Source organism: Osmia bicornis, chromosome 10 (genome assembly GCF_907164935.1).
Source record: "Osmia bicornis bicornis chromosome 10, iOsmBic2.1, whole genome shotgun sequence".
NCBI lineage: Eukaryota > Metazoa > Arthropoda > Insecta > Hymenoptera > Megachilidae > Osmia > Osmia bicornis.
The window spans coordinates 10,175,894-10,200,096 of record NC_060225.1 but is presented as its reverse complement, the minus strand read 5'-3'; the positions used below and the strand labels follow the sequence as shown (position 1 = coordinate 10,200,096).

Genomic DNA, 24,203 nt, shown 5'->3' with positions numbered 1-24,203 from the left:
CGACGCGCAAACGATACTGAGGAAGTTTCGAACGCGATCGACCGCGGGAATAGATCGATTATTCTGATTGGACGACGGATAGATCGCGTTACCCAATACGAAGCGCGGTATAATTCGAATAAATAATGTAACAGGAACACTTGTAACTTCCTTTTAATTGTCATTTTTTGTTAACCTGGAATAAATAATGAAATAAATAAATTAAATAGCAGATTCCTATAAGCTTTTGAATAAAAGAAAAATTATTTCTGTAGAATATATACATTTTTTGTAATAATAAGCCACCAAAGAACAGTTTTGCTCGAATTCACCCCATATTAGGGAACCCTATGACAAATCCGTATTATAAGTGACAAACCATTGAAAAAGCTGGAAATCTCTGTGACGAAATTGCGTAATTTCTGTCAGTGGCGTGACACTGTTGCGGAATATACGTCCATTGTTAGAAACGCATCAGAATTAGATCAAACGAACACGTGCACCATGAAAGGATGAACAGGAGTCCAACTTTTCACACCCTCTACGTCATTGCAGGCATTTTTCAAGAGTTTTTCTTCTAAAATTAGAACATAGAAGAATATTAGAGTTATTTATAAATGTATCAACAATTATAATTATTTTGAAAATCAATAAAAAACGTGTTTTTTGTATTCTTTGATAAAATTAATATTGAATTGAAATATAAAGGATAATTATTACTTATTATAATTTATATAATAAAATTATTGTGAAAAAGAATTCTTTTACTTATAATCAATGACTACTGCTTTTTAATCAGTTTGATAGAATCATGATTGATTTGTTCTGTTCTGTATTTTACAATATGAAATGTAGCTTTTGATTTCACGGCACGCTGAATATCTTTCATTCGAGAAAAGCTTTGAAATTCAGCCATGAAACATTTCAGCGCCGACGCTCAGAGCATCGATCCAAAGCGTCAGCTTGCAGTTATGGATATAGTGCATATTACCAAGCTCAAATTAAAGATCCACCGTCAGAGTTAACAGATACAAATCTGCCAAATACATATCAGACTGTTCCAAAAAAAAACCAATTTTATTTTTCACACGAACTTCCCAAATAAATATTTTATTTTCGTAGTTGAGCCAAAATAACCATCTATACCCCTCGTAAGAAGGTTTATAATGCTTTAAAAGAGCAACAATAAGACAGCGAAAGAATGACACGAAGAAAGGGATGATCCTATTAGAATGACTGCTCGTGGCTGAATATTAATAAGTTTATGCACCCCTCGCTCTTGAAGCAAACACAATGCGATTTGACACGCACGTAGTATGCCCGATGTTTATACGCGTTAGCAAAGGGAAGTTCGCGTCAAGTGAATCGACTAATATCTATTTAATTAATTTTAGGGGAGCACACCCCCTCGGTCCAACAATATGTTACCCTTCTGAGAAGATTTTGTCACAGTGTTTTGAGTGTGATCCTGTTACGGGCTCGATTTATGAAGCAATTTGTCTCGGGATGGATGCTTCAAGAACGTAATATCTGAAATTAGAGAAAACCCTGTTTATCACACTCGCAGAAAATGATTGTAGGAACAATTTTGATATCATATCGTGTACCTTATCAAGAATTATTTAATTTTATCCACTTAAAATATTTCTAATTCAGCTGTATCTAATACATTGATAGGATGATTACACTTCATCAAGTACACGTGTCGGATGAAACTTCCGGAAGGGGGATGAAAGAAGATCTGTCAATCATTCTTAAAATGTATTTCCTGGTTCGAACGATCAGCAAATTGTTTGAATGTTTCTGCTCTGCTGAAACCTGTGAAAATAATATTACAATAAGTTATAATACAATTCTAAAGAAAAAGTGAAGAAAAGATTTTATAAACAAACGATGAAATATAAGCCAAATGATCCTATAAGTAACTTTTAAGAAAAATAACATACATGTTACATTATTGTTATAAGTAAAAATAAAAGCAAACAGAATTCTGAAGTTTCGAATAATTTGTTCATCTTTAAAATATCACGGTCGATAATCCCCGATATCATTCTTCAACTTTTACGGAAACAGAGCCATAAGGGTTGTTCCAAAGCTCCGCCCATTCGCAATCCCTTGTCCAATAACGGTGATCCCATTCAGGGTGAACTGCACCAATGAAAATCACGATTACGACGCAGGCGTTCGCAGAGTGGTGAATAATCTGGCTTCCAGAGGGTGGCTTTGCAAAGGGGCGGGTTCAAGCGGTGAGAGATCCTCTCCCTGGACGAGGAGTAGCCTCAGATCGAAGGTGACATCGTGTCGGTGACGAAGTGTTATTTCTGCAATCGGTGCTCGGTATTTTTTTTTTTAATTAATAAACAAAGTGTCCCTCTGAGGTTGCTCGCCGCTGGACAGAACCCGGGATATGAGCTACACCGAACCGCTGTGGGAGATCAATGGAAATCAAGCACCAGTGGGTATAAACAATTGAAAATAAACCACTAAATGTGACATTGTTAATGAACATTCCATTTTCCATGAATCAGGTTTTTAACACGTTGATCGCCACAGCAGAAACACAGTCATCTTTATAATAATATTGCAAATGTATGGTTCTTCTTCTTGAAGCAATAATATCCTTCAATGCTGACTGTCGTAATAGAAACAGAAATAATTTATTACCAATTTGTTGTTCTACATGTTTCTTCTTTTCTTTTTTCTCACTTGTTCGGTTGCATTAAATAAGCGATGCTCACCCGTGACTCCTCCACGGCAGTCAGCGTGTTAATTTTATGAAATAAGAATTAACAGTGTGTGGATGAAATAGGTGATTACAGCGGACATGTCGCAATATGTTAATGGTGAACTAGGAAGCTACCCTATGTGGGACAGTTCCGTTTTGTATCAAGCACCACCTCCTTCGCATACGCATGTGAACGAGCACGGATTGTACAGGCAGCCTTGTGCGTTACTACATCAAAGGTAAGTGGAATCCTGTGGATTGACACGATGATCAGTGAACACGACGATGACCAACGCTATAAATTTTACAATATCAGCAATACAAATTTGAAAAAACTGTTACAATTTACAATTGAAAATAATTTCAGTCGATACACACCTAACGGTAGGTCCCCTAATCTTCCATCTTCCACCACAAAGAAACCAAGACGTCGCGTGGCGACTGTTTCGCAAAGAAGAGCCGCGAATATCCGTGAAAGGCGTAGAATGTTTAATCTGAACGAAGCTTTTGACAAGTTACGTAGAAAAGTGAGTCGTTCGCAAAAATATTTTTTATTGAAATAAAATTAAATTATGAGTCGTTAAACAATCTGCCCGCTTCCTGAGCTCGATAAAGATGGTATTCAAATAAACAAGAGTTTAATTACAATACTATGAGTATTGTATTATAATTTCTAGTCTTATAAGCTTTTGGTTGCTTCGATTCAGCATCAGAACCTAAGAAAATGTATATTTTAATGGCAGGAAGATTGTAATTAATTGTGATAACTTTAAATGATTTTCGTCGTTTAGGTACCAACTTTTGCGTATGAAAAACGGCTCTCGAGGATCGAAACTTTACGTTTAGCGATTACATACATCGCATTTATGGGAGAATTGCTCGGAATTGAGCCGAGTAGTCCGAAGCCAGAGTACATCCCGAGGGAATACTATTTGCCGAATTGAATCCTCCAAAAATGGAAGGGACCTAAGGGAAAATCAAATCAGCAATCAGTTTTCGTTTTCTACAAAAAAAAAATATGAATATTTAAATGATTTATTTCTGTTAACAAAAGCAACGAAATCGTGAATGGTTATATTTTGAAAAAAAACTTTCCTTTTTCGTTGATTGTAACTTATTGGATAAAAATGATAAGTGACCTTGAAAACGTCCTTGACTCTGACCTTCATTTATTCATCTTACTCGATGTTTTAAGCATCCATTTATTTTCTAAAATATATCCATTCCTAGTTTAAAATTAGACTGTTAGTTGTTGTAGATCTTGTTTAATTTCTGACTCTCCTTCGTATGCAATTATACTGACTATCGACTGATCGTTTCGTCATTTGTGTTTACAACGAACTCTGGAATTTTATGTAAATAATTCGAATAATATTACGCAAATTATGACGCTCTTAAAGATACTTAAATTATTATTAATATAAATATGTTAAGTTTACCGTAAGTAAATTATCGGAATAACTGTTTACATATCGCATGCCCGTATGTAGGTATTACGATCGTATGTTAAATAAAGTATAGTAAGTATAGTTAGGAACTTTTTTGAAGAAAAAAGAACATTAACTAACACTTAATGTTTATGTGATTTTACGAAGTAAGGCGAAAATCCGTGTCTTCCATAATTTATGTAAATCTGCATATTGTATATGATCATTATATTTAAATACAAGACGTACAAACAATCTCACTTGTACTTCCTTTGCTTCACACAAGAACTGAAAATACGATATCATTATGTATATAAAGTTGTCAATCTATTTTTTGCTATATACTTACATAAAATTGTTACTCAGATAAACCATTTGTTATTTAACAAGTAGATGATATAAATACCTGATGGGATACAAGAGATATTAACCTTTTTTGCAAAAAAAGCTTTACGACATTTAATCTACCCCTTCAAATAGGCAATTCTAAATATCGATTCTGGCCATGTTTATGTTCATACGTTCTGCGGCAACGTTCAAGGCATCGAAGAACGTGCCGGTTACAAAAAATTTTGACAAATGTTATTTACACCGTGTAAACCGATTTTTGGATTTGTTACATTCTTTTGTTTAGCTAGGAGTATTAGCGCTAATACTTATAAAAATATGAGTAACTTGGCAGGGGTTCATTCTGTTGCCTATGTCACTGTTCCAACGCAGGATGTTGCTAAAAAATTGGCGCAGTAAGGATACCATGCAACCTCTCCTCTAATAATTCTTTTTCCATGTAATTATGTTATTAATTATTTTACAGTGGCATAGTGAAAAGTAAATTGGCTGCGTGTGTTAATATTATACCAGGTCTTACTTCTGTGTGAGTATTGTATTGGCATTAATCAAGCATGTGTGTAAGGGTAATCTAAAAATGATAATATTTGTTACAGGTATGAATGGAAAAATGAGATCGTCGAGGATAATGAATTGCTACTGGTAATATTATAAATGTATTATAAAATTTCATATTGTAATGATTAATATGAATCTTTGGTACCTTATTTTTATTTTAGATGATAAAAACCAGGACTGATACTGTTGATGCTCTTACAAAATATGTTAAGTATGTGGTTTAATGTTTAATAGTTGATAAGAATATTGAATCAAAACTTCTTTAATACTGATGAAATTAATCTTAAAATAGGGAAAATCATCCATATGAAGTTTGTGAAGTAATTTCTTTACCTGTAAGTACTAATGATTTTAATTAATGATTATGTAGTGTACATGTAATTTAATATGTAAAATAATTAAATACTACTTATATTTTAGATTCAGAGTGGAAGTGAAAAGTATCTTCAATGGATAAGCGAAGTGGTTCCACCTATTGATAAAAGGAGTTCTAACTAAGTAAGGAGTTCCATTCCATGTGCATCCAAGAGAAACTTAAGTTGTAATTACAATAACATTTATTATAGTCCAAAAGTAACATGATTCATTTCCTAAACTTCCGTTACGAAGAGTTATGATTTTCTTAAAAAAAGAATACAGTTCATTAAAATATAAATTAAAAGCATTATAATTTGATAAATTTGAACACATGTATAGCTGCATATATATATGAATATGTATAAATGAATTCTACACTACAAATAAAAAATTAATAGTTATACAAATAAAAAAATTGATATAAATATAAGTACAATAATTAATGATTTCGTGTATTTCCTTCGGTTTTTTACAATTTCCTCTTCCAGTAAAAAAGTAAATTAAATTTCATTATTCTGTTATTATGGTACTATCAACGATTCTAAATAACGTATCGATATAACATTAATTATTGTTATCGTAATGAAACTTGTTAACAAACCTCTAAATAAAGAGAATTTACTACAATATATTATCCACCCTATATTTTTGTTACATATATATGTATATACTGTAACAAATCTATTGTATTCCAGTAGTCCATTTACTGAAATATGAATTGTACCTAAAAATATTATGTAATACAGTCCAAGTGTGTACTAGTTAATTCCTGGAAGATAATTATTACGTTATAAAAGTTAATGTTATCTTCCACCCTCGTATCCAGGATAAAGTAATAACAGAGCAGATGATAAAGAATTGTTAATTTCCATCTTATAATTTTTGTCTAATTGGAAACGACATGATGGACAATAATGTACACCCGATGAGACGCTACGTTTTAAACAAGTATGACAAATATTATGTGTACATGGTACTGTAACAGGATTATAAACGAGTTCCAAACAACAGGGACACGTAAATCTGTAATATAAAAGTTATTAAAAATTGAAATTCAATATATTCAACAAAAAGAAAGAGAGAACGATGTAATACCTCTCTGAAACCTGTTGTAAAAATGCGGCTTTACCGCCTGCTAAAGTAAGACGACATTCGTCCCATAATTTTGTATTTGTTTGATCTTCTTCGATAAATTTTACAATTTCAATTTCTAATTCGTAAGTTTCACGCTTCTGTTTTTTCTTTGGCGGTTCTTCGCTCTTTGAGCTAGAAGACTTTTCTACTTTCGCCGACATATTTCTTTTCTTGTTTGTTTTATTTTTTGCCATTGCTTCTAAATATCCATCCGGATACATTGGTTTCAAACCAAGAGCGGATATTCGTTCTTTACCCTCTTTTGTCCAAGGCGCAGGAGCAGGGTCGTCTCTTCTTAATAAATACCTCCATACACGAAAACCGCTCTTACCTGTATCCGGATAATATTTGACTACCTTGTATATACCATCGTACCTAGAATTAAATTTTACGGTGAGACATAGTTATTTAACATGGTAAACGCGATTAACAATGACTTATATACCTATTGCCTTCTTCTGGCGCATATTTACTATATTTAGCAAGCTTAAAGTTTCTTACTACCCTTACAGGTATACCACCTCTCCAATCTTCGGCTGTAGCACCAACAGTTGCATTAAGTTTCGCATTGCAATTTACCGCCAATGCTTTATTCATTCTAGTCAATGTTTGATCACAGCTTTGCTCGGCTGTCCTTTTATTTCCTGACAAATCTCTTCCTCCGGAACCAGTGTACATAAATTCATCACCATTGTCAATATCATCCTCGTAGCCCCCAGATAATACAATAGAATATGCACAATCTGTTTCTCTTCCATGAATTCCAGCTATATGTGGTCTATGCACTCCAACTTCAGATACCTGCCATTTATCTCTTCGTGTAAATACATAGAAATTACTAAGCTCAAGAATTACATTAAAATTATCATCACCTGCACTCTGTACATCCAGCACATTCCAACTTCTACACCTGGAATGGGTCCACGATGATTGGGTGGAACGATACTGCATTCTTTTGTTCTTCCTACACATGCCATTCCTTTACCCCAATCTCGTTTACTATTCGTGTTTTCGTTCGTCTTCTTTTTTGTTTGCTTTAACTTATCACCTGCCTTTAAAAAATGATCATTTATACAATTGTAAAGGTATTAAGAAAAGCAAATTTTATCATATAATAATTAACCTTTACAATCTCGTTCTCATCGTTTTTACATTCTGGACAATACCAATAATCTTCTTCTGGTATAGATGTTAAGGGAGGATTCAAACATCGTAAGTGGTATGCAAAATTACATTCATCGCACAGCAAAAGATTGTGTTCATCTTCCTTTCCAGCACAGATTCTACAACCACATTCTTTGCATTTCTTATGAGGATCGTCTAAACATGCATTGCAATTAGCTTGTACTCGTCTTCGTTTACCATTACTAGCCATGCGCTGTTCATCATTCTCAGTTCTATCTTTAAGAAGTTTCGGTTCTTCAATTGCAAAAATCTCACCTTTAGGATTTACTTTACGATTTTCAAGCAGTTGATCTCTGTATAAAAAAAAAGGTATCATTTAAATGACCTTCTTAAGTGAATTATAAATCAAATATCACTTTACCTTCCAATGTGCAATGTTCCAACAAGCTCCTGTACCCTCCTTTTCTTATCTATTTTTAATACTGTAAAGTCATACCATAATCCAGTTTCTTTGGGATCATCAACATTATGATTAATCATTACTTTTTGACCTATTTTTAATTTATCAAATTGTATAAGCTTGCTTGCACGTGGTCTTATAGATGACTCAGGTACATTAAAAGGTGGAGCTTTGTCATCAAATTCCCAACGTAGGTTATAAAGAAGCTTATCATCCTTTTTAAATATTTTCAATATTATAGCCTCAAACCAAGCTCCATAAGTTTGATCAAGGCAGTCTATAGCATCTCCAGATTTATAATATAAGCTTTCAGCTTCATCCAGCTTTTCATCTTCGATAGAATTATTTATAACTTCTTTTTCAGAATCAGAACTACTGCTAAGACTGTTACTAGATGTAGCTATACTTTGTATATCATCCATTTGTATTCTCACCATTAATTGAATTACATCATTTAAGTTGACATTGTAATCGTACAGTTTATAACCATTTTCTAATTGTTTGCCTCTAAAAAATAATCTCTGTAGATCTTTTTTTATATGTAATTCTTTCTCAATTTCATCCTATAAAATTATATAAATTTATACATTTATTTTTACATGTGCATATCTGTTTTCTAAAATGAGTCCTAATCGATATTTCTTAATTGTAAAGATTAGTCTAAACAAGTAATAATACTAACCAAAGAAATAAAAAAATGTTCTTTTTATCTAGAAAAACAAAAATGACTCAATTACCTTAAAGTCTTCTACCTCCGTTAATTTGGAGATAGTTATTATCGCCTCCTGTTTACCATCCATTGTTCTTACTTTAACGTACATTTTGATGGATTTGTTTAGTCAAAAATACCTAAAAATTTCAGAACTTGTGTTGTTTCTCTAATAGTACAATTTATAATTTACAAATACTTGAATTTACCTTATTAATATTAAATGGAGCACAAACAAACTGCAGTAAACCATCCCCAACTGCCGCTTGTCAGTACTGCTCTGTTTCACCACTTGTTGGCATCAAGTACAGAAATTTGGCGGGAATAAATTGTAGAAATATATGGCGGACAAAACCTGAAACGAAAAGAAAGTTAGATGTCATGCGCATACTCGTTTCTTTTATTGGTAATTTCCTTTAGCGCCGACAAATAGACCATTCATGTTCATCGTTTTTACAAAACTTTACCTGATAAACTACAGGACAATAAATAATTTACTTTATTCCCTTATAATAGCTACAACAAATCTTGTTTTACTTTTCCATTTATTGTATATCGAGTTTCTATATATTATAAAATTAAAATGTATAAAAATGTTACAAATTCATATGTAAAAATTTATACGAGTTTTATACTTACTTTTTCAATATATATATATATGTATATATAATTACATAAACAGATCTCCCTTTACTGTTTCTCTCAATCTGATCTGAATTTATTTAAAATACATATTATCCTCTTGTAAAGATTTGTTAACAATTTAAAATAGTATCCTTACATTAATTTTAATGCAATTTACATATATTAACAAAACAGAAATTCATCATAATTAATACCTCGTGTTTATGTAGGAACTGATAAATTAGTTGTATTCTTAATCGAAAAATTGTTTGTACAATTCATGTGAAACTGCAATCAATTTAATAATAAAATTTAACAGAACCTCCATAATACAAATGAATTACTTTTTTAAGAACATTCCTTAAAACCATAAAGTAATTAAATCGAAATTATATAATTATATATGAATATACATAATTGATATATTACCATAATTATAAAATTTCTCATTTCAAGGTAGAAATAATTTTACAAAATTACAAATAAAATAAATCAATTTGTAAATACTTGTAGAAATGCAAAAAGTTACAGTGTTTTCTAAACGACTGTACATCACGTACATACAGCTTACATATAATTATACTCAAATGCAATTAATACATATTAGTGTGAGTAGAACTCTGAAGTTGCCAGTTTGTATCCATATAAAAATATTGAAAAACAATTGATTAAAATGTACGATAAAATTACAATTTTTACAAATATATAATAATATGTAAATATATATTAAAATGTATTTATACATACATAACTGTATTTATACTAATTTCTACGTTAAACAGAACTTTAAAGTAATTTTCGAAGTTGTTCTTACAACAAAAATCACGATACAGTTCACTTATATAATTATATATTAATAATATATAATTTACAGTAACTCATGTATGACTGCTATTATAATAAAATTAATGTATACATAGTATAAAGCGGAACTTTAAAGTTGCTACCATTTTTTTTACACAACTAAATGCTCTTATGATCTGTATAATTACATATTAACAAGTAATCCGCGTAACTTACAATCATGACGATATAATACGGTGCACTTAGAAACATAAATTCACAGTTTCTGCTGTCTTAAAAACGTTACTCAGCAATTGCAACTTATGTAATTACCTAATAATATATAGTTAATGTAATTCATGTATAATTACAATCATAATATGGTTAACAGCTTCTTTATTAAATAGAATATTCTAGTAGAAAATGTTGTTCCGTTTGTGGCACAACCTATGGCTAGACAGCATGATATGTACCGGTACAAAACTGTTATTAAAAAACCTTCTTTTCTGGTAACCCATAAAAATATATGCGATTACCCGATACATGTAATGTGTATATAGATTTAATATGTTTGAACTCGTATACAAACGAATACAAATTATTAACGATTATTAAAATCAATTAAAGACTGCTACAAAACAAATAATTCTATACAGAAATCTTAATTAGGCTGATTCTATGTACCAGTACATAGGATAACTGCTAATATAAACCTAAATTGCCAAGTCAACTTCATTACTCATCACACTTGGAAGACTTCCGTTAAATCTCTTGATTGTCTTCTCCAGTCTCATTATCCACAAACTCAACATGTGTAAATGGAAAATGGCCAACCTTGCCGTGCAATTCACCTTCCCACTGGCCGTTTATATTAGTTTTCGTTACTTTTATCACGTCTCCAACTTCTAGTTTTAGAGCAGTTTTATCGTATGCATTTGGTACTCTTGCCTGTTTCACTTTTGCAAACGCAGGTAACGTTCGCTGAATGTTAGACCTGCGCGTCGTGCCTTGTCCACCTTCCGGATACGACAACTGAGAAGCAGAAACCTGAACAGAATTTGAATTTATAGTTGAACTTCCTCCGCTGTCCGGACGAGAATTGTTCTCCATTACTGAATGATTGTCTTCTTCGTATTTCTGAACATACGGAACTGGGACTGAACCAGTTTGACCAAGACTGTTTCTGGCAGTCCACCATTGTTCTTCATCTTTTGTTATAATTGTGAGAATTTCCCCTATAAGTATTTCATTATTTTTTAAAACGTATACATCAATTTATTTTCCAGCTTCTACCGCTATGTACAAATTCATAAAGCCAGTTGGTTAAACGTATTCATTATTGAATGAAAAATAAACTACACAAACCTTTCCTGAATGGTAAGTCATCAGGATCGTTGCCCTCAAAATCATATTTTGCTATCACCCTTTGTGTCTTTTTAGGAGCAGGCCTGATCAATGGTGTTGTATCCAAATAATGTAATTTGTAAAAAGCCAAAAGGTTGGGAATATCAGGAAATATTTGATCTCCAATCCGATAACGTACTTGATCACCCTGCTGAATTTTATTTATAATATAATGGCTAACCTTGCTGTCCTCTCGTACACATAGAACAAAATCCCCGTGTATCGATGTGCTGTCACGTACTAAAAATACACCACCTTCTTTTTCACCCATCAGTAAATCCGAGGCTTCTTGACGTGACATTGGACCAAAGTACCAACTAAAATGTATCATAATAAAGAAGAAATCATTTCATAAACATCTAACATCAACTAGGAAAAAATACGTAATTGTCGCGTTCTAGCTGCAACGATTAGTCAATTAATAAACCGACATCTATCATTTCACGACACAACGGAAATTAAATCGGAACGATAAAGTGACACAAATAATAAAAATATATTTTTATTTACCTGGACTTGTCATATTGATCGAAAGTAGCAGCCATTGTTTTGTATGTAGGCGTTTTTAGTGGAAGAGGAAAGACGGCGAGTCTCCCCGGACGCCCTTAGCTCAGGTCGGCGACCGCCAGGTGGCAGCGGGATTAAATTTCTTCTCGCTGGCGGTCTCCTGGCACGCAATTCGAATATATACGAGTTTCGAAAACCGGGGTTATTGGCATCTGGGGCAGGGATCGTCTGTTATCAGCCCCACTGACGAGTCTGGCAGACGATCCCGAGACGGGATGGAACGCCTTTTTTTTCCTGTTCCTACATATGAGTAATAAAGATTAATTCGTCAAAATTGGGGAGTGGTTCCTCCTACGTGTGCGAGAAAAGAATCCGGAAAAAGTAAAAAGTGTCAACAAAGGGGGGGAGGGGCTTGGTAGCCACAGCAAATAAAACGCGCCCTTGTTTCCGGGAAGCAAAGAAAGCCCGGGTGTATTTGTAAACCTTTCTTTTTCTACGAATCCTGCAATATCAAAGAGCACCGTTCTTGAAGTAAAAAATAAAACAGCTCGAAGCTGAATTGTCAAGTCTCCAAATGGAAGAACGTGCTATCTCTTCATAAATAATATATACGTTCGAAAACCTTTATTAATCACTGATCAACTGAAGAGAAAATCACTTGTCAAAAGAGAGTTTCAACTGAAAACATGTTTGAAGTAAACCCTTACTTTCTCTTTCGTTCTGAGTTGCCACCTTACGACGAATATCGTAGCACACTCTATTTCTCCTCTTTCAAAGCTACACAAAGATGCGATACATTTATTTATGTACGACTGTTTCTTGAAAAACTGCTCTCCAAACTTGTACTTCTGTAAAAATAGTAATCAGCATATTCTACTCAATTCTACTATAAAAACAGAAACTAATAATTCGTTCCGAGTTTTTCAATCTCACAGATATAAAGTGTGTAGAATCGAAACTCGAAGACCCCTTGGTAAAATTAAACTTACCGCCATCTGACATCTCAATGAAGGAACTAAGAGCTTCCATTTTGAAAACAGTTTTCAAAATTCGTCAATATCGCTAAATTTATATTTACATATAGATACACTACATACACACATCTTTTTAACGCTTCATAAAATACTAAGCGATGGGGTTTTAAAAAATGTTAGTTCACTTTCTACAGGTTTATTATTTTTCTTCTGTCTTCTTTGTAAAACTGTTACTCATTCTTTCCAAATGACCCCTTTATCATATGAATCGCATGATACATGTTGCACAGAGTATGTACAACGAGAAATAAAACACAATATTAACATAATTCTAAAAAATGATGACTCATATCATGCAGCAAATTTATCGTGCTAATTGCGTGATTAATGCTGCACACATTTCAAAAAATTCCATTGTATGGTGACCGGTCGCTTGAGGTGGCGGAAGTGTAGGATCTGAAATAAGGTTTTATAAAAGAAAATTGATAAATAATAATGATAACATGTATTAAATGTATTCCATTCTTTACCTCGTCCAATATCTTCTTCTTCATTCGATAAAGACTTAAAATCCAATAAGTAACTTTTATAATCAACTTGATAAAGTTGCAACGACATCTTGCTATACCTATCAGTTATGTTATTTTTCTGACGGACTCTGACACTATAGGCATTTATGATTTTCCATTCCTAATATTCGAATTTAAAAAAAAGAAAAAAATAAAAAAAAAATAAGAGTATGTTATTGTACTCATAAAAATAAAGTAGGTTCTGTTAAACTTCTATGAAAGTTAATAGGAAAACAAACATCTTACAAAATTGAGAGCTTTCATAGCGCGATAAACTTCATTCATGATGTCATTAGGTTTAGATTGTGAGCGGATTCCTAAATGCCACTTGGCTCGTTTTACTGGAGTACCACGAGGACCTTGCATCTGAGACGATGTACTTCCTAGAGAGCTCTGTCGTTCTCGGAATGCTGAAATTTTACAAGTAAATTAAATAACTCGTAAATATACGTTTATAAGTAGAAAATCAATAAAAAACCGTACGTGCTATTCTTTCTGGATGCGGTCTCAAAGGGCTGCTATTTGCATCATTCGGACTAAAAGCAACTGGAGGCGGACTAGAGGCTACGTAAAAATCTTTTAACTCGGCCTTAGCAGCCTCGTCTGCGATTCGTTTATTGTCTATTATTAAATGATACGCAATTGCCAATTGATCGTGCGGATCTCCACCTAATAACGCTGAATGAACTTCTGCTTCTTTTACATTGAATTTTTCACAAACCTCATTTACCGCATCGATATCAATTACAGAAGAATCTTGTTCAACAGGTGATGGAAATAAATACGAAGGCAAATCCTTTTGAAACCATTCATGTTTCCTGAAACAATATCATAATTTCTGATTTTGTTGTAAATTAAAATGAAAAAAAAAAGGTTCGGAAGTTTAACTAATTCTTAGGCAGTGCGTAGAATAGAAAACATAAGATAAAACACTTGTTATTTTGCTTACACATTATGTAGATTCAAAGAGTACATACGAATTTAGGTTTCTTCTCTGACGCACTGACTACATCAAAGAACTAAGAGATAATTGTATAAAATTTGATGTACTTGATATCTTCAATGGTTGCCCTTTTCATAGGATCCACTTGCAACATGTGACACAAAAGGCTTACAACACTTTTATTCAGGTACTCTGGGATGGGAAAGACTCCAGCTAAACACAATTTCTCTGTTAAATTTTATATAAAAATATGAAAAATAAAAAGCTGTAAATATACTTGCATTTAATTTTACGGAAGAGTGTCGGTACATGTTCATCGTCAAAGGGTAATGTACCACACAACAGAGCATAAAGTATTATTCCACAAGACCAGATATCAACTTCAGGTCCAGCATACAGTTTACCTGAAATTACTTCTGGTGCTGCATAATTAGGAGAACCACAAGAAGTACGTAAGAACTCTCCATCCATCATCATGTTTGATAAGCCTATAATTTTATTAACAGTTACTTATACATAGTAATGGATATCTTGTGTATCTTTGATTAAATTATCCAATAAATATGTATATATTCAAATACCAAAATCTGCTATTTTTACATGTAGATTGTGATCTAAGAGAAGATTTTCAGGTTTTAAATCACGATGAACTATCATGTGTCTGTGACAATAATCAACCCCAGAGATAATCTGCTGGAAAAATCTTCTTGCCTCGTATTCTTTCAATTTGCCATGTTTCACAATATAATCAAACAACTCTCCACCTGATACATACTCCATTATCATAAATATATCTGTAGGTGTACTTATTACTTGATACCTAAATTAAAAAGGAGAAGAATTGAAGTAACATTTCCTTAAAGTCATAAACTATAATGTCATTTACTTACAGTTTAATAATATGAGGATGCCTAAAAAGCTTAAGATTTTGTATTTCTCTTCGAATTTTTCCAACCACATCTAAACTTTTAATTTTCTGACGATTCAAAATCTTTACAGCAACTTTATGTTTTGTTAAAACATGTTCTCCAACTACAAAAAAAGAATATATGCGTTATAACTCATTTTAAAATTTATAGTTTAAATCACATTTTAATGCAGTATGTAATAACTGACATAAACAAATAATTCCTTACGTACTTTTTACTTTACCAAATGTACCAACACCTAATGTTTGTCCAAGTGTGTAATGACCTATCTTAACGATAGGTTGTGGTTGATTAGTAGGAATTTTTTCTGACATTGTTGATATTTCTGTAATACATAAATAAATTAGAAACAATTTTAGGAACAATTTAAACGAAAAAAGATAAATGTGACTACCTATTTGTACTACATAAGTCTAATACATTTATTAATGTTTAAAGCAAGGTCAACTAGAATAATCATAAGTGATTAACTAACATTAATTCAGTAATCTTTGTAAACATACACTTGTTGTTACATAAAAACAATGATAAAATGGAAATATGAAAAAGAAAAGTCTATATCGCGAACTGCGGTTCGACACAATTAATGACTTCAATCACCTGATACTATTTACATGTTCTGACACTTATTCTATCAAAGATACAACTATACAGACACTGAATACTGTATGTTTAATCATTTGTCACATAATTTGAAGAACAGAAAACCACTGCTAAATCTCTTAAAAAAATATTAAAACTAAAATGTTTAACGCTTGCATATGACACTGCGTATGACACTAAAATCAAATTGGCGGCATATATAAATTCATTTCTTCTATCTCTCATTGAATGTATTGCATTTGAAACTTTTATATATTTCGTATGTTTCACAGTGTTTCGAATGTTTTCAAGTATTACGTATTTAAATTAATTAAAAAATGTATTCATTTATTTCCAACCACTATGCCTTTTTTCTTCCAAATTTTATATCAAGTTTTGAAAACAATGAATTCAAGATAGAATTAAAGTTTCAAAATTGAATTAAAAATGAAAATACCTCTCAATTGCAATCATTGTAATAAATTATTTAATTCATGATCTACATATATTTGTATATCCACTATGTTTATTTTTTATTTAGGTTCAGGTTCAGGACAGAACTCTGTAATTGGACTGAATTAGACTATAGGCACCTGATGAACTGATTTTCATACCTTGACTTTTAAACAATACTAAAACTTTATTAAACAAATTACCTTAAAATGGGAGATGCAGAAAGTCCAGTTAAATATTTTTTAAGTGGAGGTTTTGGTGGAATATGTACTGTTGTATCAGGACATCCTCTAGACACAATAAAAGTAAGGTTACATTAATTGATTGATTTAATACATTGATTACTTTGTTTACTAGCAAATAACTGTGGACCAAAAACCAATCATTTGTCAATAACACACAAAATGTATATTAACAATAGGCTTTAATTCAATGCTTGTAATTTTATTTTTTTTGAGAAAATAGAAAGTATATTTTTATTACTTTTTAAATTGTAACAAATAAACAGAAGTATCGGGTAGAATGAAAGTAGCTATAAGATTCAATGTAAAAGATCATCCCCCGTTTTTCAGCTGTACCTAATCCAAATAGGATTATTAAATCTTATTTAGGATTGAAATACTTTTTCCCTGAAGAGGACTGGCTCTAATAATGGAAATGTTAGGTAAAATGTGTGTGCAGATAATATTTAGTTTTGTACATAAATTTTATTTTATCTATCTATGTTTTTATAAATCTTTGCATTTTTGAATTAATTATTATCTACATTCATTGTTATTAAATATTGTCTTTGTTACAATTTATATACAGTTGCAACTCATTGTAATAAAAACAATTTATACTAATGTCATCCTGAAACTAATAGAACCATAAATTAAAATCTTCCGGTTGAAAAATATAGCTTTTTTTTAATCCTTATTAAAGACATTTTTATTATGTTTTTTATTTGAATTATTCTTTCAAACTTTAGCATAATTATAAATGCTCTAATTAGAAATTTTCTTTCAATAGGTACGTCTCCAAACTATGGCTGTACCAGGCCCAAATGAATTACCCTTATATAGTGGAACATTGGATTGTACCAGAAAAACAATAGCAAAAGAGGGAATACGTGGTTTATATAAGGGTTTGTATAAATAATATATCTCATAGCAGTTAGATAATTTATGTGCTGTAAAATATAATTAAAAACAATCAACTTTGCTTTATCTGGCATACATGAAATGTTTTAGACAGTTACACTTTGAAGAAAACTGATTTTTTTTTAATTGTAGCAAACAATAAAAAAAAAGTATCATTCTTTATAATGTTTTTTCTTTTAGGTATGGGTGCTCCTTTATGTGGAGTAGCTCCAATATTTGCTATAAGTTTTTATGGATATGGACTTGGTAAACAATTAATTAGGAAATCAGATAATGAACAATTAACACCTTTGAAATTATTTTATGCTGGGGCATTTAGTGGCATTTTTACAACCGTTATAATGGCACCTGGTGAAAGAATAAAGTGCCTTCTACAGATACAACAATCTGATGTAAACCCAAAGTATAAAGGACCAGTTGATTGTGCGAAACAACTTTATAAAGAAGGAGGAATAAGAAGTATTTATAAAGGTACCTGCGCTACTCTATTGAGAGGTACGTAAAATTACATTCTTCTGTCGCCGAATCCTCACTTTGTAGAAATTGGAAGTTGAATTGTTTAATTTTGTTTCTTCTTTTATACACATATATTAATTAATCGTAATTGAAAAAATGTATATTTACTAACTGATAATATTATCTTCATAATTAGTTTTTCTTATTGAGGATTTTTTTAAATGTCTTCTATTTAATCTTCTGCATTGCAAACCACCTTTGCGTAACGCGTGAAAAACTCCCCAATTTTGCAACCTTTTTGGTGTTGAGCATCTTGGTGCAGTTTCTCGTAATCTACTGATCTATTTTAAAGTTTAATAAAATTAATACTTTAACACTACACTTCTTAAAAGCTAAGTAAAAGAAATTCATTGCACTTGCCAATTGAGGGTTCCATGTAGTCATGGAACAAGTACAGTCCCATGGATTGCCATCTAGTCTGATAGTTGCTAATTGTGGTTGTTCGTATGGCCCGCGTAACATTTTGAAAAATTCCAGGGGTAGCGAAGTCAGTTTATTTTTCGATAGGATAATTTCTTTAAGCTGCTTCTGCTGTTGTACCCCAAACAAACCAGGTGGAATAGACTCTAGCTCGTTGTTAGATAAATCTATACGTTTAACATTTTCTAATCCATAAAAGGCATCCATGGATATTTTACGAATATAACAATGACTCAGATCGAGATATACTAGTTTGATTAAATCTACAAACGCGTCGAATTCAATGCTTGAAATATTTCCACGTGCTTTTAATTCAAATAACTCTGGCATCCCTTGAAATACAAAGCGTTCCAGAACTGGTATTTCTAAATTATTTAGGTGTAAGATTTGAAGTTGATATAGTCCAAGAAAGGAATTCTTTTGTAAATATAGCTTTGAATCTTCACCTCCGAGATAGAGTTTTAGCGTTGTATTCATAATTTCGAAAGTACTAAAATCAAAAGATAATTGCATATCTTATTGTTACATAAAACAATTTATTTTTCAGTGAATTATTTAAATACCTTGGAAATATAGAATCCAAAGGATTTTCCCGAAAATCTGCAACTTTCAACATCGGAAAAGGTGGAAAAGATAATTCTGATAAAAATGTTAGATTATTCCCTCTTAGATCAAGATCCTCGAGCATCAGCAAACCAGCTAAGTCAATGCTTTTAAGGGTTAACAATTGATTTCTTGCGAGTGAAAGTACTTTTAAATTAGGTGTACCATAGAAACAAAATTCTGGAATAAATTTCAAGTTGTTCCTTTCTAATGAAAGCTGAACGAGACTATCCAAACCGTCAAACATATGCCATGATATATCTTTCAAGTCACAATCATAAACTCTTAAATGAGTTAAAGCTCCTAAACCAGTGAAAAGTCCCATAGTTTCTCTGTAACCTTCCATTTCTTGTTTATAAACGTCGTAAGGAAGTATTTCTTTGTCGTCACTTTCTCCATTATTTTGTTGACTTAACAATATTAATCTGTGTCCTGTACTTTGACTAGTATTATTCAGTAGTTCCTTATTTCGATTTTCATCTTTGGTAACTGTACTCATTGGTTTAATTACGAGATTGGCTTTATTTCTTTTCGTTGGACTCAAGCTGGTCAGTTTCACTCGTTCTAGATTCAAGTAAAGAAGATTTAAACCTAATGGATACAAAGAATCTACAGACAACATAATTCCTCCTTCTTGTTTCTTCTGTTCAATATTTAAATTCTTTCCTGTTGCTTCATTGTAATCTATGCCTTGTATATCTAATGATATTAAATCTGTGAATCGTTGAAACGTTGTAGACTGTAAAAGTATCTCAAAGTCTCCCATACCAGACTGAAGTATTGTAAACACCTACAAGAAGGATATATTTTATTATCGTCTCTTCGTGCCTACAATTCATTAAAATGATACAGTGTTCAGTTTTATAATAGCGACCTGTATATCTGATGGAAGTTTTTCTAAAAGTTCTTCATGGTCTTCAGCGACGACACAGATTGCTACTTTCAGGAATTCAGAAAAGAGAGAATGGTCAGGATTTAAACCAAACTCAAAACTGTCATCACTGGTTAAGTTCTAGTTAAAGAAAAAAGTCTGTTAAATTCTTCTGCAAGAAAACAAGGATAAATTAGTAATCATACCTGATCTTGAGTTGCTCTGATCCATCGGTGTAAAGATAAATCAGCAAATTTTTGAACCTCGCAAGAACATCCTGGTGGACATTTTACTTCCCAAACATTGCCAATATCGATTATTTGTCCAAAGCACTCATTCTAAACACATATTTTTTCAATGAAGTTTAAACATGATATTGCTTCAAATAAATTCAGTGTGTTAATAACATATTGTACCGAATTTAAGTATACTATAAGATAAATGTTTTGTCATTTTGCATCTATATTTTAAATAAAGAAAAGAATTATGTACCAACAGAGTAAGAAAAAGAATTAGAATAACCGCCATAGTTTCCTTAAAATTTAAAGATTGAAGAAAAGTAGAACTTAAAACCACTGATGGTACGCTGGTTTGAAGGAAACTGAATTTTGTTAAGTGTTATCTATCTGCCTTGATGTTTCCTATCAAACAGGATGCTTCCTATCTAGCAACCTACACACATTATTCTTGTTTTATAATTATAAATAACGTTTCCATACCATGTTTTGATTACACAGATTCAGGTGGACCTTTTTTTCTTTACTGATAACTTTTTATTCAAATTTTCAGATATTCCTGCCAGTGGAATGTATTTTATGACATATGAATGTTTGAAAAATTGGATGACTCCTGAAGGAGGTAAACTAGGAATAGGAGCTACAATTTTAGCTGGTGGTTTTGCTGGTATCGCTAACTGGATTGTTGGAATGCCACCTGATGTATTAAAAAGTCGTCTACAAAGTGGTATGTATCGTTCAAAACATTTTATAATGTTATCTTGTCTTTATGACTAATATGAATAAATATTATTTTTAATTTTATTCATTCTGTTTAGCTCCTGAGGGAACTTTCAAACATGGAATTCGCGACGCCTTTATAGTTTTAATGAAAGAAGAAGGACCAAAAGCACTGTACAAAGGATGTATACCTGTGATGCTTCGTGCATTCCCGGCAAATGCAGCATGCTTTCTCGGATTTGAATTTGCTATGAAATTATTGAATCTAGTAGCGCCTGGCCTATAATGTAAATGTTTGTTAATTCTCTTAAACGAACTACTGGTATAGACACATTTGTGTGAACTGTGTTCCTACAGTATTGTGTATTGTTTAACTAAAGGTAGCCTAAGCAATAATATATTTTTATATAATATATAATTGCAAATATTAAACAACATCAACAGTATCTGTTTCCAGTTATTAATATTATACAAATTGTTTTTTAATCTATATAGACTGTAGCAATTGTTAAACTATTTTCTTATGCTGTGGAATCTCATTTTTTGTAATTTTTATTTTATTAAAATCCAATAAAAATATTATGCCTAATTGTATGAATTCTATTTTATTTATTTATACTCTAAAGATTCTTTTATTTTGCATATTTTGTATAATAATTGTATACATCTACTCATTTGCTAATCATAGAATTTCTTATCCGGGTTTGTTTAAGTTTGCTCTACTGTTCTTTGCCAGGAAATTCTAGCTCTTATCTTATCCTGTTTAATGAACTGGAATTCATGAACTGGAAAATTTTAAGGTGTTCCTAAATCTATCAGCAATTTACTTTTATCATTGTAATACAAAAGTTCTTTAAAATCATAATCAATCATAATAAAATTTGTATAATTTAGAAAAATGATACTAAAATGTGTCATACTAATTGGAGGTCCTTCAAAAGGTTTGTTATTTCATATTACAATTAGTTTCTAACATTGTTGTTACAATCTATAAAACAATATAACCTTAAACATAATTGCAAACATATTTTATACTCAATGGGATGAACAACAAATGATAATAACTGACTCTATAATGCTTCATAATAACATATGTTTTAGGAACCAGATTTAGACCTCTTTCTTTGGATATACCAAAACCATTATTTCCAATTGCTGGATTGCCAATGATTCAGCACCACATAGAAGCATGTTCAAAGGTGAAGAATCTTAATGAAATATTAATAATTGGATCGTACCTTGCCAGCGATTTATCCCAATTCATTCAAGAAATGGCAAGCACTTATAATATAATCATCAGGTATCTTCAAGAATTTACACCTTTGGGAACTGCAGGAGGCTTGTATCATTTCCGTGATCAAATACGCTCTGGAGGTCCTACATATTTCTTTGTAATGAATGGTGATGTCTGTGCTGATTTTGCTTTGCAAGAAATAGTTGAATTCCATACAGAGAAACAGGCACTGTTAACTATCATGGCCACGGAAGCAACAAGACAACAGTCTTTGAATTATGGATGCATGGTTCTGGATAAAGAAGGAGTAGTTGCTCATTATGTGGAGAAACCATCAACATTTGTTTCACCTCTAATAAACTGTGGAATTTATCTTGCTTCATTAGATATTTTCCAAACTATGGCTGATGCATTTTATGCAGGACAACATCAAGAGAATTTTACGTAAGACCTCTTAAAACTTATTTGTTCAGATGTAAATGCTGCAATATAAAATTATTTTATAGACAATTCAATGGTAATGGTAAAGATCCAGCTCATATATCTTTTGAACAAGATATATTAACACGTCTAGCCGGAACTGGCCGTTTATTTGCCTTACCTGTTCTGAGATGGTGGTCACAGGTTAAAACAGCAGGTTCCGCTATATATGCTAATCGACATTATTTGGCTCTTTATAAAGCAAAACATCCAAGCCGCCTTGCTACTACAGTTAACGGACCATGTCAGATTATTGGTGATGTATATATTCATCCTTCAGCTACTGTACATTCAACAGCAGTGGTAAAGAAATATCTGTTATTTTTGTGATTTTAAACTATGTACATTGGATATAAATTGGAAAACATTATTTACAGTTGGGTCCAAATGTGAGCATAGGTCCAAATGCTGTTATTGCTCCTGGTGTTAGATTAAGAGAGTCAATTATATTAGCTAATGCGCACATCCAAGCACATTCTATTGTTTTACATAGCATAGTTGGGAAAAGCAGCTATGTAGGTGAATGGGCGCGCATAGAGGGAACACCATGTGATCCTAATCCTGACAAGCCATTTACAAAAATGGAAAACTTGCCCCTATTTAATACTAATGGCAAGCTCAATCCTTCTATAACAATTCTCGGTAAGTAATGTATTAATTTAAAAAACGATTTAAAAAGAAAGATAATGCTACATTATTTACATTTCAGGTACTAGTGTACGTTTAGCAGCTGAGAAAATTATATTAAATTCTATCGTCTTACCGCACAAAGAACTTACAAGAAATTTTAAGAATGAAATTATTCTTTAAAAGGTATCTGAATTCAATCAAAGTATCAAAAATATGATACTTTCATTATTGTTCCTTGTTAACTTTTATTGTACATATATATCGAACTATTACTTTATGAAATAGTTATGTCAGCACAAAGATCAGTATTTTTTATCAACAAACTGGTATTGCACAATATATAAATTTATAGATTCTTTATACAGATGTAAATGGTTTTTATATAACGATTTTGTTGTACATAACTATACTGATTTGTATATTTTTAATAGACATGAAAATATACCGTATACAATACAAAAAGATATATGTATAAAGTATCTTGTATCATTTGTATTGTATATTCATTTCGGTTTATTTAATTGTAGCTATCAATAAATTAAACAGTTCATAATAAATATTTTTGCTACATGTGTAAAATTGTAATTTTAACTAAAAAATTCCTAACTGATAAAAAATACAATAAATTCAAATATTCAAGTATAAAAAAGTGATATTGTTTACAGTTTTTAGGCTATGTATTTTTTTTTTATACGATACAATTGCGAAAACAAATAATTTATTGAAAAAAAATTTGTATAATAAGTAAAATACTAAAATTA

The 24,203-nt window shown here is 31.6% G+C and overlaps 8 protein-coding genes across 12 annotated transcripts; 4 read left to right on the top strand and 4 right to left on the bottom strand.

Moving 5' to 3' along the window:
• Positions 1–2,209: 2,209 nt before the first annotated feature.
• Positions 2,210–4,386, top strand: LOC114873421 (protein Fer3). Its single transcript, XM_029181733.2, has 4 exons — positions 2,210–2,434; positions 2,789–2,943; positions 3,072–3,231; positions 3,496–4,386. Exons 1-4 carry the CDS (start codon positions 2,387–2,389, stop codon positions 3,646–3,648), a joined length of 516 nt encoding a protein of 171 aa, XP_029037566.1. The 5' UTR covers positions 2,210–2,386; the 3' UTR covers positions 3,649–4,386.
• A 259-nt stretch (positions 4,387–4,645) lies between these two features.
• Positions 4,646–5,812, top strand: LOC114873423 (protein CutA homolog). Its single transcript, XM_029181735.2, has 6 exons — positions 4,646–4,874; positions 4,946–5,005; positions 5,076–5,121; positions 5,199–5,248; positions 5,330–5,372; positions 5,458–5,812. The coding sequence occupies exons 1-6, from the start codon at positions 4,711–4,713 to the stop codon at positions 5,533–5,535; spliced, it is 441 nt and encodes a 146-aa protein (XP_029037568.2). The 5' UTR covers positions 4,646–4,710; the 3' UTR covers positions 5,536–5,812.
• A 118-nt stretch (positions 5,813–5,930) lies between these two features.
• LOC114873465 (E3 ubiquitin-protein ligase UHRF1-like) lies at positions 5,931–9,169 on the bottom strand. 2 transcript variants are annotated; one of them, XM_029181823.2, is made up of 9 exons: positions 9,032–9,169; positions 8,851–8,962; positions 8,075–8,676; positions 7,652–8,006; positions 7,401–7,580; positions 6,974–7,329; positions 6,490–6,903; positions 6,182–6,417; positions 5,931–6,118 (listed from the first exon to the last, which is right to left on the bottom strand). In XM_029181823.2, the coding sequence occupies exons 2-8, from the start codon at positions 8,932–8,934 to the stop codon at positions 6,198–6,200; spliced, it is 2,211 nt and encodes a 736-aa protein (XP_029037656.2). In that variant the 5' UTR covers positions 8,935–8,962; positions 9,032–9,169; the 3' UTR covers positions 5,931–6,118; positions 6,182–6,197. The 2 variants fall into 2 exon arrangements, with proteins under 2 accessions (XP_029037656.2, XP_029037655.2); XM_029181822.2 differs by having other exon boundaries at positions 5,931–6,417; positions 9,032–9,168.
• Positions 9,170–9,922: 753 nt separating this feature from the next.
• LOC114873468 (adapter molecule Crk) lies at positions 9,923–13,083 on the bottom strand. The gene is made up of 4 exons (XM_029181828.2): positions 12,848–13,083; positions 12,144–12,440; positions 11,595–11,950; positions 9,923–11,464 (listed from the first exon to the last, which is right to left on the bottom strand). Exons 2-4 carry the CDS (start codon positions 12,176–12,178, stop codon positions 10,992–10,994), a joined length of 864 nt encoding a protein of 287 aa, XP_029037661.1. The 5' UTR covers positions 12,179–12,440; positions 12,848–13,083; the 3' UTR covers positions 9,923–10,991.
• A 211-nt stretch (positions 13,084–13,294) lies between these two features.
• On the bottom strand, positions 13,295–16,864 carry LOC114873469 (5'-AMP-activated protein kinase catalytic subunit alpha-2). Of its 3 annotated transcripts, none has more exons than XM_046287390.1 (10): positions 16,794–16,864; positions 15,767–15,880; positions 15,517–15,658; positions 15,208–15,446; positions 14,908–15,114; positions 14,734–14,839; positions 14,167–14,501; positions 13,930–14,093; positions 13,645–13,804; positions 13,295–13,570 (listed from the first exon to the last, which is right to left on the bottom strand). In XM_046287390.1, the coding sequence occupies exons 2-10, from the start codon at positions 15,867–15,869 to the stop codon at positions 13,479–13,481; spliced, it is 1,548 nt and encodes a 515-aa protein (XP_046143346.1). In that variant the 5' UTR covers positions 15,870–15,880; positions 16,794–16,864; the 3' UTR covers positions 13,295–13,478. The 3 variants fall into 3 exon arrangements, with proteins under 3 accessions (XP_046143346.1, XP_046143345.1, XP_046143344.1); XM_046287389.1 differs by lacking the exon at positions 16,794–16,864 and adding an exon at positions 16,156–16,313; XM_046287388.1 differs by lacking the exon at positions 16,794–16,864 and adding an exon at positions 15,950–16,312.
• LOC114873467 (congested-like trachea protein) lies at positions 16,633–21,687 on the top strand. 2 transcript variants are annotated; one of them, XM_029181827.2, is made up of 6 exons: positions 16,810–16,895; positions 17,163–17,254; positions 17,602–17,716; positions 17,913–18,227; positions 20,932–21,105; positions 21,197–21,687. In XM_029181827.2, the coding sequence occupies exons 3-6, from the start codon at positions 17,617–17,619 to the stop codon at positions 21,382–21,384; spliced, it is 777 nt and encodes a 258-aa protein (XP_029037660.1). In that variant the 5' UTR covers positions 16,810–16,895; positions 17,163–17,254; positions 17,602–17,616; the 3' UTR covers positions 21,385–21,687. The 2 variants fall into 2 exon arrangements, with proteins under 2 accessions (XP_029037659.1, XP_029037660.1); XM_029181826.2 differs by lacking the exon at positions 17,163–17,254 and having other exon boundaries at positions 16,633–16,895.
• Positions 18,234–20,910, bottom strand: LOC123988202 (carboxypeptidase N subunit 2-like). Its single transcript, XM_046287387.1, has 6 exons — positions 20,635–20,910; positions 20,349–20,480; positions 20,146–20,283; positions 19,232–20,061; positions 18,609–19,158; positions 18,234–18,529 (listed from the first exon to the last, which is right to left on the bottom strand). The coding sequence occupies exons 1-6, from the start codon at positions 20,668–20,670 to the stop codon at positions 18,356–18,358; spliced, it is 1,860 nt and encodes a 619-aa protein (XP_046143343.1). The 5' UTR covers positions 20,671–20,910; the 3' UTR covers positions 18,234–18,355.
• A 103-nt stretch (positions 21,688–21,790) lies between the features above and the next one.
• On the top strand, positions 21,791–23,862 carry LOC114873466 (mannose-1-phosphate guanyltransferase alpha-A). The gene is made up of 5 exons (XM_029181824.2): positions 21,791–22,039; positions 22,200–22,776; positions 22,839–23,115; positions 23,190–23,454; positions 23,522–23,862. The coding sequence occupies exons 1-5, from the start codon at positions 21,997–21,999 to the stop codon at positions 23,620–23,622; spliced, it is 1,263 nt and encodes a 420-aa protein (XP_029037657.1). The 5' UTR covers positions 21,791–21,996; the 3' UTR covers positions 23,623–23,862.
• Positions 23,863–24,203: the final 341 nt, after the last annotated feature.

What these genes read in the sequence shown, in the direction of transcription:
- LOC114873421 (XM_029181733.2), top strand. Translation starts at nt 2,387, where the DNA reads ATGAGCTACACCGAACCGCTGTGGGAGATCAATGGAAATCAAGCACCA. An exon ending in TCAATGGAAATCAAGCACCA is followed by an intron (nt 2,435 to 2,788) that starts GTGGGTATAAAC and finishes TGGATGAAATAG; the next exon opens with GTGATTACAGCGGACATGTC. An exon ending in TTGACAAGTTACGTAGAAAA is followed by an intron (nt 3,232 to 3,495) that starts GTGAGTCGTTCG and finishes TTCGTCGTTTAG; the next exon opens with GTACCAACTTTTGCGTATGA.
- LOC114873423 (XM_029181735.2), top strand. Translation starts at nt 4,711, where the DNA reads ATGTTATTTACACCGTGTAAACCGATTTTTGGATTTGTTACATTCTTT. An exon ending in ATACCAGGTCTTACTTCTGT is followed by an intron (nt 5,006 to 5,075) that starts GTGAGTATTGTA and finishes TATTTGTTACAG; the next exon opens with GTATGAATGGAAAAATGAGA. An exon ending in GTGAAGTAATTTCTTTACCT is followed by an intron (nt 5,373 to 5,457) that starts GTAAGTACTAAT and finishes CTTATATTTTAG; the next exon opens with ATTCAGAGTGGAAGTGAAAA.
- LOC114873465 (XM_029181823.2), bottom strand. Translation starts at nt 8,934, where the DNA reads ATGTACGTTAAAGTAAGAACAATGGATGGTAAACAGGAGGCGATAATA. An exon ending in CGGAGGTAGAAGACTTTAAG is followed by an intron (nt 8,677 to 8,850) that starts GTAATTGAGTCA and finishes ATAATTTTATAG; the next exon opens with GATGAAATTGAGAAAGAATT. An exon ending in GCTGGATGTACAGAGTGCAG is followed by an intron (nt 7,330 to 7,400) that starts GTGATGATAATT and finishes GATAAATGGCAG; the next exon opens with GTATCTGAAGTTGGAGTGCA.
- LOC114873468 (XM_029181828.2), bottom strand. Translation starts at nt 12,178, where the DNA reads ATGGCTGCTACTTTCGATCAATATGACAAGTCCAG. An exon ending in GATCAATATGACAAGTCCAG is followed by an intron (nt 11,951 to 12,143) that starts GTAAATAAAAAT and finishes GATACATTTTAG; the next exon opens with TTGGTACTTTGGTCCAATGT. An exon ending in TGACTTACCATTCAGGAAAG is followed by an intron (nt 11,465 to 11,594) that starts GTTTGTGTAGTT and finishes AAATACTTATAG; the next exon opens with GGGAAATTCTCACAATTATA.
- LOC114873469 (XM_046287390.1), bottom strand. Translation starts at nt 15,869, where the DNA reads ATGTCAGAAAAAATTCCTACTAATCAACCACAACCTATCGTTAAGATA. An exon ending in GCAACCATTGAAGATATCAA is followed by an intron (nt 14,502 to 14,733) that starts GTACATCAAATT and finishes ATATTGTTTCAG; the next exon opens with GAAACATGAATGGTTTCAAA. An exon ending in GCATCCAGAAAGAATAGCAC is followed by an intron (nt 14,094 to 14,166) that starts GTACGGTTTTTT and finishes GTAAAATTTCAG; the next exon opens with CATTCCGAGAACGACAGAGC.
- LOC114873467 (XM_029181826.2), top strand. Translation starts at nt 16,800, where the DNA reads ATGGGAGATGCAGAAAGTCCAGTTAAATATTTTTTAAGTGGAGGTTTT. An exon ending in ATCCTCTAGACACAATAAAA is followed by an intron (nt 16,896 to 17,601) that starts GTAAGGTTACAT and finishes TTCTTTCAATAG; the next exon opens with GTACGTCTCCAAACTATGGC. An exon ending in AAAAAGTCGTCTACAAAGTG is followed by an intron (nt 21,106 to 21,196) that starts GTATGTATCGTT and finishes CATTCTGTTTAG; the next exon opens with CTCCTGAGGGAACTTTCAAA.
- LOC123988202 (XM_046287387.1), bottom strand. Translation starts at nt 20,670, where the DNA reads ATGGCGGTTATTCTAATTCTTTTTCTTACTCTGTTG. An exon ending in AACTTCCATCAGATATACAG is followed by an intron (nt 20,062 to 20,145) that starts GTCGCTATTATA and finishes TCCTTCTTGTAG; the next exon opens with GTGTTTACAATACTTCAGTC. An exon ending in TTGGATTCTATATTTCCAAG is followed by an intron (nt 19,159 to 19,231) that starts GTATTTAAATAA and finishes TTTTGATTTTAG; the next exon opens with TACTTTCGAAATTATGAATA.
- LOC114873466 (XM_029181824.2), top strand. Translation starts at nt 21,997, where the DNA reads ATGATACTAAAATGTGTCATACTAATTGGAGGTCCTTCAAAAG. An exon ending in CAACATCAAGAGAATTTTAC is followed by an intron (nt 22,777 to 22,838) that starts GTAAGACCTCTT and finishes ATTATTTTATAG; the next exon opens with ACAATTCAATGGTAATGGTA. An exon ending in CTGTACATTCAACAGCAGTG is followed by an intron (nt 23,116 to 23,189) that starts GTAAAGAAATAT and finishes CATTATTTACAG; the next exon opens with TTGGGTCCAAATGTGAGCAT.